Genomic DNA, 16,967 nt, shown 5'->3' on the forward strand with positions numbered 1-16,967 from the left:
ATAGAGAGAGAGAGAGAGAGAGAATACTGCAGCTTGAGTTATCTCAGCCCACCAGGCCCAGGTGATCTAGGTTAATTAAGGACCTGAAAAGTTATATCCTGACATTTGCTGCTATAATTTATTAACTTTTTATTAAATAACTTTCTGATACTATGGGGAATATGTATCATTGACATGTTGACATCGTGACTTGTTCCTCCTGTGGTTGACATGTCTGCTTATCTTACTGTAAAATAGCAGCTCTGTTAGTGTGAAGTCCATTTCACACGGACTAGGTTTCCATTTAAGCCCTGACATCAGCAACAAGTGTTGAGAAGAAAAAAAAACTGAAAAGTTGTACTTCCCCTTAAATAGTAGACTTTTATACTTAAAAGCTATTATTTTTTTTGCATTTAATTTTTAATTTATCAAACTTTTACATTTTATTATTATGTAATGTTCTAGTATATAGAGAAACCTGCCTGCAAAAAGCCAGAAAACAGCGAAACAATGGCCAAAACTGCATAGCGCCCGTTTAAAAAAGGGTTAAGGTTAGATAAATATATAATTATTTAATAATCATTTGCCCTTAATTTCATTTAAGCCCCCTGCCCCCCAAAATGTTTGTGTACGGCCCTGTTTCTGTTTGCTTACAGGCTCATACTCATCAACTAAATCATACATTAGAAACTTGCTGTCACAGTCTGTCTGTGTGCCGATAAATGTACGCATGCAGGAGTCATGCTATGTTACTGCCGATGAAGACCAGACATTTCATGATTTTGCCATTTCATAATAAAAGCAATTAAATTAGAAAATAAGGGGGGGCTTTTATTGTGAAGAATTTATATGAAATAAAACCATTTCACAGCCACTGATTTGAGTTTGCCAGCTTTCTCTGTACCAAAAACAACGCTAACTAACTCTAGCTATGCAAGACTAATAAATGACTAAAGGAGATGATGTAAGAGCAGGAATATCTGGAGTAATATCCTTCATTTTGGTGAATTCTGGAACATTTTACTAAAAATAATGTTACTGTATAGCAATTGGCTGCCTTTTTCAATGAACAGCGCTGCAAAAAGCTCCAAAGAGCAACAAAAACACAGACATCAATAATAGTATGATTTTAACATCACACACGATTTAGTGTTTTCTGGCATGAGAAATACTTTGTGTAGCTCTGCTCACAGCTCAATAGGCGGCCCTAATGTGACACATTTTCCGTTCTCATTAGTGGGGGTTCCACCAACGTATTTTGGAGTATCGCGTTAGAAAATGTTGATGGAAACGGCAAAAAATAAAAGTCTTAGTTTTTACACTCGCTTGAGGTGATTTTTGCCTTTTTCGAAAAAGAGTTAATGTGCAAAATGGGAGATGGAAACAGCTTTGCCAAATAAGTTGTGACGTAGCAAACATGTAACTCACATGACTATATAGTCCCAGTATCCATCGGATGGGAGAAGGGTTGGGATACAGGTCCCATCCAGGGCGAGGTACACTTGTGGCACGAGCTGCGTGGTGGAGTTACAGTGCGCTATAGCCTGTGCCTCAGACACGTTGGGAAAAATGACTAATTGGTTCAACACCTTGAATGGTATGGCCCTGCACACCGTGTCTACACAGCAATGTACGGTTGTCTCGCTGACCCCAAATGTCTCTGCCACAACCCTGTATTCTGCACAGGTGGCCCACTTGTACAATGCTACCTTTCTCCATTTAGCCAAGAACTTAGCTTCTAAACTCTTTGATTTAGCAAGTCGGTTTGCAATCTACAATCATACGTAACATCACCTTGTGACGAAACTACGCCCTAAATCAGTTGAAGGAAAAGCTTTGAACTTTCTTTTTTGCGAGATTTTAAATGTTTTTCTTTTAAATTCGCTTGACAATTAGATGGAAACATGACTACTGTTATTAAGAATGTGGACACATGCAACCTAAACCACCTCCAAATGTGTTTTTTAGAATCTGATCTCAATGCACCCTGTGTGTTTTCAGCTGTACTTAGAGCTGTCCTCTTGTGATCTGATCACTCAGGTCTCATCTTAAAGCCTGTTAGCAATGAGGTGCAAGAAGCATAAATCTCTCTGTCAAGTGCCAAGTTTGTCTTAGGCAAATATATTGATGGCCCCATAACAAAGATGCTCATCTAAATCTAGTTCAGTATATCTCTCTCTCTGGGAAATTGACACATTTGTACATTATTTTGTGTGTTAATAACCAAGTGTTGTTTGTGCGACACCCTGACATGTTGCTATGGTGACTTGTTCCTCCTGTGGTCAACATGTCTCTAAAAAAGATCAGCTCTGTTAGCGTGAAGTCCATTTCACATGAACTGGGTTTCCATTTAAGCCCTGACATTGTACTTCCCCTTATGTAGACTTTGACACTTGTGTCTTAAAGCTATATCCGGAAATTTGCTGCTAAAATGTATCTACTATGAAGTCATTTTCTAGTACTATGGAAAATAGTAGTATTAATTGTAAATAATCAATGTAATTTCTTTTCCAGAGAGTGATCCTGCTGCAATCTACTCCGGAGTGAAAACAGGAGACGTCAGTCATGGACAAATAGTGATCAAAGACAAGAAGACAAACAGGAAGAGAGGTACGGCTCCTCTTCTATGTCTCCATCACTAGAAACATCTGTTAGAGGAGAACACACAACAGTTCAGCTGCTCACTTTCTATCAAACAAACATAAGGAAATAGTGACTTTATTAGGGACTATTTTCATTAGCGGATTAATCCTGATCTGGTGCTCTAGTGAGTATTTGTGAATGAACTACAGTTTGTGTTCATGGTGATAAAGAAACATGTCATCCAGTGCAACAGGGACCATCTTTACATTCATCTTCTACAGTTTTTTTGCCCTTATTCTGAAAAAGACATCATTCCTCTAAGCAGCTGATAATGAATATTCCACTAACCTTTCTGTTCACATGCAGCCAAATAGGATCTCTCAACAAGGAAAAATCAGAGCTCACAACAAAGACAAAAAACAGCGCTGGCTAGAACAACACTTAGCTGCACCGACTAATCAACACTAAAACACACAACCTACTACTAATATGACTTGATGAAACAAGCCCCCCCACACACACACATCTCATGATCCGCGTCAGGAGGTCACAACAAAGAGGGAGAAGACACCATGTTCAATGTTTAAAATAGAGATGGCCCGATACCATTTTTTTGCTTCCCGATACCGATTCCGATACCTGAACTTGTGTATCAGCCGATACCGAGTAGCGATGTGATACCAGTGTGTCATATATTTTATTATGTTTTAACAGCTGTATACTACTATCCCTGTATGGATGTGATATGGTTTCTATCTTTGTTGTTGGTCTTGCTCAGGTTAAACTCTTTGTGAAACATGAACAAACAAACAATGAATGCCGCAGAACTTTCTTTTATTGTCCAGTTTGACAGTCAGTTATAACGGAAAAAGAACATAAATAAACTATTTTAAAGTAGATTTTCTTTAGGGCTTTATTATGTGGTATCGGATCGGTTCATAAACTCCAGTACTTCCCAATACCGATACCAGCGCTTTAGGTATCGGAACATCTCTAGTTTAAACAAGACTTTATTACATTTTGTGGAACTGAATATATATGAAATTGACTATATACAGAACAGGATGTGTACATCAGATGAGTCAGTGTGCAGGGTGTGTATGACTGACAGAGGAGAGAGTGTGCTGCTGTTGTTAAGTGTTAACTTAGCCAAAGGCTAACCTAGGACATATAACCATAACCATAACCTAACTAAACCATGTTGGGCCTGGAGAGAGAGAGGGAGAGAGAGAGAGAGATAGAGATAGAGAGAGAGAGAGAGAGAGAGAATACTGCAGCTTGAGTTATCTCAGCCCACCAGGCCCAGGTGATCTAGGTTAATTAAGGACCTGAAAAGTTATATCCTGACATTTGCTGCTATAATTTATTAACTTTTTATGAAATAACTTTCTGATACTATGGGGAATATGTATCATTGACATGTTGACATCGTGACTTGTTCCTCCTGTGGTTGACATGTCTGCTTATCTTACTGTAAAATAGCAGCTCTGTTAGTGTGAAGTCCATTTCACACGGACTAGGTTTCCATTTAAGCCCTGACATCAGCAACAAGTGTTGAGAAGAAAAAAAAACTGAAAAGTTGTACTTCCCCTTAAATAGTAGACTTTTATACTTAAAAGCTATTATTTTTTTTGCATTTAATTTTTAATTTATCAAACTTTTACATTTTATTATTATGTAATGTTCTAGTATATAGAGAAACCTGCCTGCAAAAAGCCAGAAAACAGCGAAACAATGGCCAAAACTGCATAAGCCCGTTTAAAAAGGGTTAAGGTTAGATAAATATATAATTATTTAATAATCATTTGCCCTTAATTTCATTTAAACCCCCTGCCCCCAAAATGTTTGTGTACGGCCCTGTTTCTGTTTGCTTACAGGCTCATACTCATCAACTAAATCATACATTAGAAACTTGCTGTCACAGTCTGTCTGTGTGCCGATAAATGTACGCATGCAGGAGTCATGCTATGTTACTGCCGATGAAGACCAGACATTTCATGATTTTGCCATTTCATAATAAAAGCAATTAAATTAGAAAAATAAGGGGGCTTTTATTGTGAAGAATTTATATGAAATAAAACCATTTCACAGCCACTGATTTGAGTTTGCCAGCTTTCTCTGTACCAAAAACAACGCTAACTAACTCTAGCTATGCAAGACTAATAAATGACTAAAGGAGATGATGTAAGAGCAGGAATATCTGGAGTAATATCCTTCATTTTGGTGAATTCTGGAACATTTGACTAAAAATAATGTTACTGTATAGCAATTGGCTGCCTTTTTCAATGAACAGCGCTGCAAAAAGCTCCAAAGAGCAACAAAAACACAGACATCAATAATAGTATGATTTTAACATCACACACGATTTAGTGTTTTCTGGCATGAGAAATACTTTGTGTAGCTCTGCTCACAGCTCAATAGGCGGCCCTAATGTGACACATTTTCCGTTCTCATTAGTGGGGGTTCCACCAACGTATTTTGGAGTATCGCGTTAGAAAATGTTGATGGAAACGGCAAAAAATAAAAGTCTTAGTTTTTACACTCGCTTGAGGTGATTTTTGCCTTTTTCGAAAAAGAGTTAATGTGCAAAATGGGAGATGGAAACAGCTTTGCCAAATAAGTTGTGACGTAGCAAACATGTAACTCACATGACTATATAGTCCCAGTATCCATCGGATGGGAGAAGGGTTGGGATACAGGTCCCATCCAGGGCGAAGTACACTTGTGGCACGAGCTGCGTGGTGGAGTTACAGTGCGCTATAGCCTGTGCCTCAGACACGTTGGGAAAAATGACTAATTGGTTCAACACCTTGAATGGTATGGCCCTGCACACCGTGTCTACACAGCAATGTACGGTTGTCTCGCTGACCCCAAATGTCTCTGCCACAACCCTGTATTCTGCACAGGTGGCCCACTTGTACAATGCTACCTTTCTCCATTTAGCCAAGAACTTAGCTTCTAAACTCTTTGATTTAGCAAGTCGGTTTGCAATCTACAATCATACGTAACATCAACTTGTGACGAAACTACGCCCTAAATCAGTTGAAGGAAAAGCTTTGAACTTTCTTTTTTGCGAGATTTTAAAAGTTTTTCTTTTAAATTCGCTTGACAATTAGATGGAAACATGACTACTGTTATTAAGAATGTGGACACATGCAACCTAAACCACCTCCAAATGTGTTTTTTAAAATCTGATCTCAATGCACCCTGTGTGTTTTCAGCTGTACTTAGAGCTGTCCTCTTGTGATCTGATCACTCAGGTCTCATCTTAAAGCCTGTTAGCAATGGGGTGCAAGAAGCATAAATCTCTCTGTCAACTGCCAAGTTTGTCTTAGGCAAATATATTGATGGCCCCATAACAAAGATGCTCATCTAAATCTAGTTCAGTATATCTCTCTCTCTGGGAAATTGACACATTTGTACATTATTTTGTGTGTTAATAACCAAGTGTTGTTTGTGCGACACCCTGACATGTTGACATGGTGACTTGTTCCTCCTGCGGTCAACATGTCTCTAAAAAAGATCAGCTCTGTTAGTGTGAAGTCCATTTCACATGAACTGGGTTTCCATTTAAGCCCTGACATTGTACTTCCCCTTATGTAGACTTTGACACTTGTGTCTTAAAGCTATATCCGGAAATTTGCTGCTAAAATGTATCTACTATGAAGTCATTTTCTAGTACTATGGAAAATAGTAGTATTAATTGTAAATAATCAATGTAATTTCTTTTCCAGGGAGTGATCCTGCTGCAATCTACTCCGGAGTGAAAACAGGAGACGTCAGTCATGGACAAATAGTGATCAAAGACAAGAAGACAAAAAGGAAGAGAGGTACGGCTGCTCTTTTATGTAGATTATATCTCTAGAAACATCTGTTAGAGGAGAACACACAACAGTTCAGCTGCTCACTTTCTATCAAACAAACATAAGGAAATAGTGACTTTATTAGGGACTATTTTCATTAGCGGATTAATCCTGATCTGGTGCTCTAGTGAGTATTTGTGAATGAACTACAGTTTGTGTTCATGGTGATAAGGAAACATGTCATCCAGTGCAACAGGGACCATCTTTACATGCATCTTCTACAGTTTTTTTGCCCTTATTCTGAAAAAGACATCATTCCTCTAAGCAGCTGATAATGAATATTCCACTAACCTTTCTGTTCACATGCAGCCAAATAGGATCTCTCAACAAGGAAAAATCAGAGCTCACAACAAAGACAAAAAACAGCGCTGGCTAGAACAACACTTAGCTGCACCGACTAATCAACACTAAAACACACAACCTACTACTAATATGAGTTGATGAAACAAGCCCCCCCACACACACACATCTCATGATCCGCGTCAGGAGGTCACAACAAAGAGGGAGAAGACACCATGTTCAATGTTTAAACTAGAGATGGCCCGATACCATTTTTTGCTTCCCGATACCGATTCCGATACCTGAACTTGTGTATCAGCCGATACCGAGTAGCGATGCGATACCAGTGTGTCATATATTTTATTATTTTTTAACAACTCTATACTACTATCCCTGTAGGCAGTATCAGAGCTATCGGTATCAGAACATCTGTAGTTTAAACAAGACTATATTACATTTTGTGGAACTGAATATATATGAAATTGACTATATACAGAACAGGATGTGTACATCAGATGAGTCAGTGTGCAGGGTGTGTATGACTGACAGAGGGGAGAGTGTGCTGCTGTTGTTAAGTGTTAACTTAGCCAAAGGCTAACCTAGGACATATAACCATAACCATAACCTAACTAAACCATGTTGGGCCTGGAGAGAGAGAGGGAGATAGAGATAGAGAGAGAGAGAGAGAGAGAGAGAGAGAGAGAGAGAGAGAGAGAGAGAGACTGCAGCTTGAGTTATCTCAGCCCACCAGGCCCAGGTGATCTAGGTTAATTAAGGACCTGAAAAGTTATATCCTGACATTTGCTGCTATAATTTATTAACTTTTTATTAAATAACTTTCTGATACTATGGGGAATATGTATCATTGACATGTTGACATCGTGACTTGTTCCTCCTGTGGTTGACATGTCTGCTTATCTTACTGTAAAATAGCAGCTCTGTTAGTGTGAAGTCCATTTCACACGGACTAGGTTTCCATTTAAGCCGTGACATCAGCAACAAGTGTTGAGAAGAAAAAAAACTGAAAAGTTGTACTTCCCCTTAAATAATAGACTTTTATACTTAAAAGCTATTATTTTATTTGCATTTAATTTTTAACTTATCAAACTTTTACATTTTATTATTATGTCATTTTTTAGTACTACTGATTGTTGTAGGACTTCAAATAATCGGTATACTTTTTGCATAAGTAGTACATATACTGTACAGCCCTGATATTAATAATGATATTTCTTTTCCAGAGAGTGATCCTGCTGCAATCTACTCCGGAGTGAGAACAACAGATGTCGGACAAATAGCGATCAAAGAGAAGAAGACAAAAAGGAAGAGAGGTTTGGCTGTTCTTCTATGTCTCCATCTCTAGAAACATCTGTTGAACACACAACAGTTCAGCTGCTCACTTTCTATCAAACAAATATTGACTTTTAATTTTTTAGGGACTATTTCAATAGTTAATCCTCATGTAGTGCTCCACTGAGTATTTGTGAATGAACTACAGTGTGTGTTCATGGTGATGAAGAAACACGTCATCCAGTGCAACATGGACCACCTTTACATCTGAAAAAGACATTGGGCCTCATTCACCAATATCTTCCTAAGTTTTCTCTTAAATATGTTCTTAAGAAGGTTTCTAAGAAAAGTCTACGTCGGATTCATGACGTGTTCTTAAACAGCAGATTTGTTCGCACCTGTGTTCTTAGGATTGATGAATCCCACGTCTTCTTAACTGAAAGCGCGTGCCAGTTGTTCCTAATTAGCATAAGAAAACGCCCCAAAAATTCCCAAATAAGGACATGACACTTCCTGTGCACCTCCTGGGAGACAGGTTGTCGGAGATTGTCGGAGCCGCGGTGGAGGAAGTACTGAATCTCAGTACTTAAATAAAAGTACAAATAACAAGAGACATATTTACTTTAGTAAAAGTAGAAGGTGTCCACAACCACAAACAAAGCCTGGCTTTTAAGAAAAGTTCCTATCCAACTAACCATGAAACGGAAATGTGTTAGAATGGGAATGCGGTTGGTTTTATTCATGGATGTATTTTTATTTTCTTTAAACATGCAAGTAAGCAAATAAAGTGTGTGAAGCAGCGCAAATGGGGAGATGTGAAGAGGTCCAGCCAAATAAATAAGATATGAACGCGTCTTACACAGCCTGGCGGAGGAGTAAACAACGCTCTGGAGAGAAATAGATATAGCAACTAGGATTTAAAAATGGGAATAATAAAAAAACAAACGTTTTCATTTTCACTTTTACCGGGGCTGTATTACCGAGGGTCAGCGGCGCTGCGCCCGGGCTCTGGAGCACCGGAGCCGGCTTGGATCGGCGGTGCCCCATATATATAGTATCTATGGCAACTCATATATACAGTATCTACGGCAACCAAACTTCACTGGTGAGACAAACGTGGGACGGTCAGGAAGACGTTTTGGCAAAAAACTGATCAGAAAATGTAACGGAACATTGTAGAAATGTAGTGGAGTAGAACGTATAGATAATTGCTGCAAAATGTAACAAAGTAAAAATCAAAAGTAGGCTATGCACCATTGATTCTACTTAAGTAAAGTACAGATACGTGAAAAATGTACTTAAGTACAGTTAGGAAGAATTTGTACTTTGTTACATTCTACCACTGCATTTTGGCTCTATAAATAGCGATCAATCACCAAATAACGCAGGATTTAATCAGTTTAATTGCTGATGGAAATTGCAGTGTTAGTGTCTTTTTTGAATAATATGATTTTTTATCAACAAATGATCAGAAATACATTACAGTACAATACTATCATTGTAAACCACTGTAGAATTAAATAAAATGCAGTAACCAATTATTTGGAGCAAATTGTCATCACTCAAATGTGCATAAGAGTGCTTTTCAGTGTTCGTAGATTTTGTTTTTAGCTAAGAACAAATCCAAGTTAAGAAAACATTAGTGAATGCCAGAATCTTTGTAAAAAGTGCGTAAGAAGGGTTTAAGAACACATTTCTTCGTAAGAACGGTTGGTGAATGGATGGATAAGTCCATGTCACATGAACGGGGTTTCCAGTTCAGCCCTGACATCAGCAAACTGAAAAAAAAATTGTACTTCCCCTTAACCAGTGGACGTTTATAATTTTATACATTTTTATTGGTTTTCAGGAGACTCTCAGGGGGCGTGTATCCATTCTTGTTTTTGAAAGCGCTCATATTATGCTCATTTTCCGGTTCATAATTGTATTTAGAGGTTGTACCAGAATAGGTTTACATTTTATTTATTTATTAATTAAAAAACACCATATTTTTGTGGTATACTGCACATTGCTGCATCTCATCTTTTCACCCTGTGTGTTGAGCCTTCTGTTTTAGCTACAGAGTGAGGCATCTCACTTCTGTTCCATCTTTGTTGGGAGTCGCACATGCAGAGTACCTGGGTAAGGACTACTAGCCAGTCAGAAGCAGAGTATGAGGGCGTGCCCTGACAGTACCTAGGTAAGGACTACTAGCCAGTCAGAAGCAGAGTATGAGGGCGTGCCCTGACAGTAAGGACTAGCCAGTCAGGTAAGGACTGACAGCCAGTCAGAAGCAGAGTATGAGGGCGTGCCCTGACAGTACCTAGGTAAGGACTACTAGCCAGTCAGAAGCAGAGTATGAGGGCGTGCCCTGACAGTACCTAGGTAAGGACTACTAGCCAGTCAGAAGCAGAGTATGAGGGCGTGCCCTGACAGTACCTAGGTAAGGACTACTAGCCAGTCAGAAGCAGAGTATGAGGGCGTGCCATGCTAACAGCTAGGCGAGCATTATAACATGTGTTACGAAGTGGTTTTGAGGTGGGTTTAGTTGGAACACAACGAGAAGCGACTCTTCAGTATAAAAACAACATGGCAGCTTCCACGGATGAGATGAGTGTTGCTATCACGCAAGTTTTATCCGAATTACAAAGTATTCCTTCATTGAAAGAAGATCAAAAAGCGGCACTGGAGGCTTTTCTCGGAGGAAAAGATGTTTTTGCTCTTCTCCTGACTGGTTTCGGCAAGAGTTTGATCTGATTGGTTGATTTGACTCGTCTAGATGGTGATAGACGGATGGTTTATCTAATCAGCTAACCAGTATTTTCGCCCCTTCCCAAAAGTTCTCCAACGGAAAGTTCCAAGATGGATATGCCGAGCAAATGCGAAGCGATCCATCTGGTGGAGTCAGGTTACTTTTCCCACGGCGTCGGCATGATTCTGGTTTGTCTCAGAGTATCAGGCCGTCTGTCTCTTCGGCACTCCAGAGGACATGATGTGGATGTTTTTTGTCATCTGGTGTAGAGGGGCTTGAAGGAATGCAAAGTGAGGGATAAAACACTGATTACAGCCTACAGATTCTTTTAAACATTTGATATCAACAGGTTTTGAGTATGAGCCGACCTTTTCTAGAAGCTGGTTAAAAGAATGAAAGAGGAAAGCTGTGCTCACACGCTCCAACAAGTCCTCCACCACAGGAACACTTTGAAAAACATCCTAGTTTAAATGGCTGCATGAAAACGGGAATATCAGTGAAATATTCTTTAATAAGCCATGAAAATAGCTTAGTCAAAATATTGTCTTTTTAGGAATAAGGACAAAAACCCGAAATAAATGTTTGTATGCAAACATATTCAGTTATAGGTTTTAAACAACAATGGAGCTCTGTGGCACAGAGGAAGAGGATGTATCAGGCTTCAATAAACACGCAATACTTGTAAGATACATTGGCTGTTATTTGGAGTCTGAACATGAGTCACTGACAAGACAAAACATGTAAAATAACATTGGAGTAATACTTTAAGACGACAACATTGAACATTTGAATAGGTATGTTCATCCTGTCTCAAAGTAAGATTTAAGTTTGGATATAAAAGAGGAGACAGACTCAGCAGACCAAAGATGTTTTGTTTTCTCAAACTGACCATTAATGCAACTAATAATTGCAACGTGTTCAACCACAGCAGCACCTTCCTCCTGTTGATACCAGTAAACTGACGATCACTCTACTACCTGAGCCACAGCTCCCTTGAATAACATAAAGCACCAATATTCCTGTTACCATGCAGCCATAAACAGGCAGGAGGCTGTGTCGCAAACTGAGGCACAGATTCTGAATGTACTGTATCCATGTCCAAAGACTGCTTCTAAAACCTTCAGTCTCCATCGAAAAATGCTATATATTCAGAAAAAAAAGGCCTTATTTTGAAAATCCAAATAGAATATGATGTTTACATGATATTACAATAGTGTAATATTTACATTTTTCACATATATCTTCAAATGGCCTTTTAAAATTGGTCTTGCAGTCTCTGTCTCTTATTAAAGACATGTCTGAACTAACAAAATAAAAGCAGGAAGTTTTTTGATCTTCCTCATTTTATTTTAATTCAGTACAGTTCTAACTATTTAACTTCCTTTTTCTTTCTACTTCTCTTTTACATTTCTGATAAAAACAGTGTACATTTTACTTTTAATATTCTATGTCTATACCATTGAGATAAAACAGCACTAATTTGTTTTGAAATGTATGCATAATGTTTCCTCGACTTGTTCATGGACTGGACTATGACATTTAACCTGCGATGGTCTTTAGGCTAAAAATAAAAATGCCGCGCCTATCTAAATGTATTAAGCGAGCTAAACAACTTCCTGTTGAAGAACACTGTTTGTCTGCTGATGGAGTTTGTCTCCAACAGTTTCTCATATTGTTTGTCTGCTGTTTGTGTTCAGAGCCTCCAGCAGACCCAGAGGTCCTCTACTCCTCAGTGAGGAAGACCTGAACACCATCACACCAGTCCAACCAGTGGAGTCCAGCCGGCCAATCACTGGTCCCCAGAGACCCTCACACCTACATCTGTACCTGAATAGCAGTCTGATCATCCAACCAACTGGCTTTAGAAGTCCCAAGGTCGAGGTACAAACTGTGGGGGGTGCAGGGGGGAGAAATCACTCTTTTGCAGTTGCTGCCTTGAGACTTTGGAACTTAGTTACCACCTGACATTCACACCATTACCGAAGTCGCTCTTTTGAAATCCAAAATTAAAACTTCTTTATTTAGAATGTCATTTAATGCACAGTAGCGTTTCAGCATTTTCCCTTTCTTTCACCTGTTACTATGCATTACTATATATACTATTACTGTATTCTATGTTTTACTCTCTTTATTGTACGGTATGTTGTTTTATTCTTGGTCCTTTAAGCAGTTTGGATACCTGTTGGTTGCTGTGAAGCACTTTATGAATACATGTTGATTGATGAGCTAAATGAGCCTAATGCAGCTACAAAGAGACAAACAACTCAAATGTTAAAGGGGTGATAGAATGATTATATAGGGTATTTTACACTGTTCCTTAAGGTCTCCTAATGGGGTATGTAACATTGGTTGGGCTGAAAATTGGCCAAATGATATTTTATTAGGCCCTTAACTACCCTGTGAATATGGCTCTATCTGGAACAAGAGCTTTTCTTCCAAATATGGTATGCTCATGAATATTCAGAATGAGCTGCGCACTGATTGGTTGCTGCCTCGCCGCCTGGCCTGCCTTCCTTCACAGACCCCGGCCTGCTGTGAGGTTGATAGAGCTCCGTCGCGGCTGGCAGCCCACAGCACTCCATACCCACGCAAAGTCACCGTTTTTGGGGTTAATGAACTAAACGCCGCTGCCCTGACAGAGCTCCAGGGCCTGCAGCTCCCCTCTTCCTGCTAGCTAAATGGCTTGTTACACCAGTTACACCAGCAATCTCTTACCACAGGTTTCAATTAGATTATATTTACAGTTTCAATTTTGTCACGCCACTAATACAACATCTCCCTAAATGTTTTATAAAGCTAACAACGGTGTCCGATTTCAAGTTAATGAATTTTTGTTAACAGTAGGGGTTTCGTTAGCTATGACTGTCCCTTCAATCCTAGCTATGTGTAGCTACAAATCACGGATAGTTAGCTTCATTTTCGGCATAATTAAAGTATGTTTACAGTTTGAATTTTGTCACGCCATTTATACAACGTCTCCCTAAATGTCTTATAAAGTTAACAACGGTGTCCGATTTCAAGTTGATGAATATTTGAATGTGTGAATTTCAGAGGAATTCTAAGAGGAGGCTAGCTCGCTCTCATTGATAGAGCTACATCCAACCGCAGGCTCTAACGCGGACAAGCTGCGTTTATTTCCCCAATCGTTTGTTTAAATAACTCAACACATTATAATTACACACATTAAAAGATTAACTGAAACCAGTGGTAAGAGATTGCTGGCGTAACAAGCTCACTGACCGCGCTTTCACTCACACACACCGGCCATTAGCAGTAAGAGGGGAGCTGCAGGCCCTGGAGCTCTGTCAGAGCAGCGGCGTTTGGTAGTCCATTAACCCCAAAAAACTGTGACTTTGCGCAGGTATGGGGTGCCGTGGGCTGCCAGCCATGACGGAGCTCCAGCTACCTCACAGCTGGCCGGGGTCTGTGAAGGAAGGCAGGCCAGGCGGCGAGGCAGCTCGGGCCGCTGAACTCCTTGAGATCTGCCCGACCTATTCAGAAGACTAAGCTGACCTCGGATCAGTTGTGTAGCCTATGTAAATGTTGGGGCGTGACAAAGAGAGAGACTAGAGCCAAAGGAGGAGGAGCCGCAATAGTTGACGTCAACTATGCGGCTTGTTGAGATTCGCCCGTTTTCAGAGGCAGTTTCAAAATGTGAGATTTGCAGAGGAAAGAGGTGTCAATGGGATTTAGAGGTTCTATGTATGTCCTAGTTACCCACTAAACTGTCGTTATTCAACTACGACAAGGTAAAATCGGTTTTGCATTCTATCACCCCTTTAAGCATGTTTGCATTCTTTAGATGTATTTCGTTCAAACAAATGCTTCTTATTTAATTCTTAGATTTGTTCCTCTGTAAGTGTTTCATACGTTGCACAACAACCAGCAAATATCTACTGAACAGAGTCTAATGATGATAACTATTAATTGATATTTACATTGTATTTATGAGCTTGTTTCTGTGCAGGATCAATAAACTCTGGTGTCAGCGCTTGTTTACCTCGTGTGGTTCTGTGGGTTTCACATCTCTGACAGATGGAACATTTGTTCTGGTTGTGGCTAACCGATCCACGCTTCTCTTCAGCGCAGAGAACAGAGAACAGAGAACAGAGAACAAACACACCGCAGACTATAAACAGCTGCAACATCAGCCAGTGGTTGGAAACTTTACACCAATCACAAACAGCTACAGAGCAGAGGGTCTGAGGTGTGATTCTGTAGTCAGTGAAGATTCAGTCTGTACAAGTTTAAAAGTTACAGAAATCTTCATGCCGTATTGTTTAGCTCCTTATGAGCAGATATACAGGATTCTTCCACACCAGACATATTCACTGTTACACTATGACTGCTTTTTTTATTTTTCACCGGCAACTTTTCATAACATACAAGCCATCAGATGGCACACAAACATTCCACGGATACATCCCAATTCTTCTAGCAGATGGTGACGTTGATGAGAACACATCTAGAAGTTAATACATGAAGTCAAACCAAACTCTGAAGGGCAGCAACAAGTAAGTTAGTTTTTTCACTATCTAAACTGTCATTTGAAGCAACGTGACACAGCCAGGCTCCCCATCCTTACTATCTTCCCTCTTACTCCTTGTGTTTTCCTCCCGTCTGTTTTGCCAGTTTATAAAGCAAGTATAAATGATCACCCAATTCTGTGTTACATCTTCTTAGCCAACTTTGTTCCAACTTACTACCACTAGTTTTTCACTTATTTTTGTTTTTATATATGGTCAAAAAAACTTAATTTCTGAGTTAAAAAAAGCTGAAATTATGAATTATTTTGAATAACAGTTGAGATCAATGGGAACATATGTTGATGGGTTATCACAGACTGGTATAAGTCAAAGTTTAGTGAAAATACTATTTGGAAACTATTTCAATTTTTTTTAATGGCAGCCAATAATCACACTTGTTGTCCTCCCGGGTCAAAAATTAATAATTAATAATATTACCCAGTGACCTGGTCTGCTTTGCGTGTTTATAAAGCATAGACAATTATAATGAATCCCTTAATTCTGTATTACCACTTTTATCCAACTTCATTCCAATTCATCTCAACTAGTTTTACACTCTTTTCTATTTATGGTCAACAGACCTCATTTACATGAAATTATACCTACCTTCTGAGTAAAATGAGGATCATCAATCATTAGTTGTGTTTGGATTAATGGCTGGTATGTGACAATTATTATATTCCCAGGTTAAAATTAACTGATGCAATTATATTCACAAACAAAGGAGAGCTACCAAAAAGGAAAAAAAAAATTTACGGAAAGTTTACTTGTCCCCATTTAGGAAAAGATACATCAAAGGTGTTATAACAACAAGTTAGTTTGAAGTTGTGTCTGTATGTTTGTATTTGTGTGTGTGTGTGTGAGTTTGTGTGCGCACATGTCTGTGTGTGCATTTGTGTGTCTGTGTACATTTTTATGTAAGGACAGCTCAATAGTGTGTTATATTGCAGGTCTCAGCTGTTTATGTGTGTGTGTGTGTGTGTGTGTGTGTGTGTGTGTGTGTGTGTGTGTGTGTGTGTGTGTGTGAGATTGGGCATGCATGTGAGTGCGTGCATGTGCACGTCTGCATGTACATGTGTGTCCGTGTGTGTGTGTGTTCATCTGCTGAAAAGAACAGTAGTGTGATCCACTATGCAACGGGTGTGTGTGTGTGTGTGTGTATGCATGTGTGTGTTTGTGTGCGTGCATGCGTGCATGTTCATGTGCCGAAAAGCACAATAGTGTGATCTTTTGCAGGTCTCAGCTACTGTTTGTGTGTGTGTGTGTGTGTGTGTGTGTGTGTGTGTGTGCGCACGCAAGCATGTGCGCGCGTGTGTGTTCATCTCCCGAAAATAATAATGATCCATTGCCCAATTTCAGTATGTTGTCTTTTGTGTGTGTGTGTGTGTGTGTGTGTGTGTGTGTGCGAATGCATGTCCACGCACGCACACAAGTGTACATGTGCATGTTTGTGGTCCACGTGTGTGTGTGTGCGTGTGTGTGTGTGTGTGTGTTTGTTTGCATTTCCATGTGCTGGAAAGCACAATAATGTGATCAATAACATAAGGTAGTTCCCATCTGCTGTTTGTATGAATATGTGTGTTTGTAGGGGTGGGGGGGGGGGGGGTATGTTTGTGTGGATGTTTGTGTGTCTCCGCATGTGCTTTCATGTACGTGTGTGTGTGTTCATCTGCTGTTGAGCGCAAAAGTGCCCCATTGCACCACCGGGTCAAGAAC

At 39.5% G+C, this 16,967-nt stretch overlaps 2 protein-coding genes across 2 annotated transcripts in view; one reads left to right on the forward strand and one right to left on the reverse strand.

Moving 5' to 3' along the window:
• LOC114574050 (uncharacterized) overlaps positions 1 to 13,010 on the forward strand; it is a 257,231-nt gene extending 244,221 nt beyond the window's left edge. The window contains exons 11-14 of the mRNA XM_028606346.1: positions 2,494 to 2,589; positions 6,297 to 6,392; positions 7,946 to 8,035; positions 12,423 to 13,010. Of these exons, the coding sequence (XP_028462147.1) occupies positions 2,494 to 2,589; positions 6,297 to 6,392; positions 7,946 to 8,035; positions 12,423 to 12,472 (332 nt within the window). The 3' untranslated portion in view covers positions 12,473 to 13,010. The remainder of the gene's footprint in view (positions 1 to 2,493; positions 2,590 to 6,296; positions 6,393 to 7,945; positions 8,036 to 12,422) is intronic.
• The window catches only part of LOC114546120 (low affinity immunoglobulin gamma Fc region receptor II-like), a 1,096,214-nt gene that overhangs the window by 1,043,632 nt on the left and 35,615 nt on the right, over positions 1 to 16,967 (reverse strand). The gene's annotated exons all lie outside the window — the stretch shown is intronic.

This window comes from Perca flavescens, chromosome 19 (genome assembly GCF_004354835.1).
Source record: "Perca flavescens isolate YP-PL-M2 chromosome 19, PFLA_1.0, whole genome shotgun sequence".
NCBI lineage: Eukaryota > Metazoa > Chordata > Actinopteri > Perciformes > Percidae > Perca > Perca flavescens.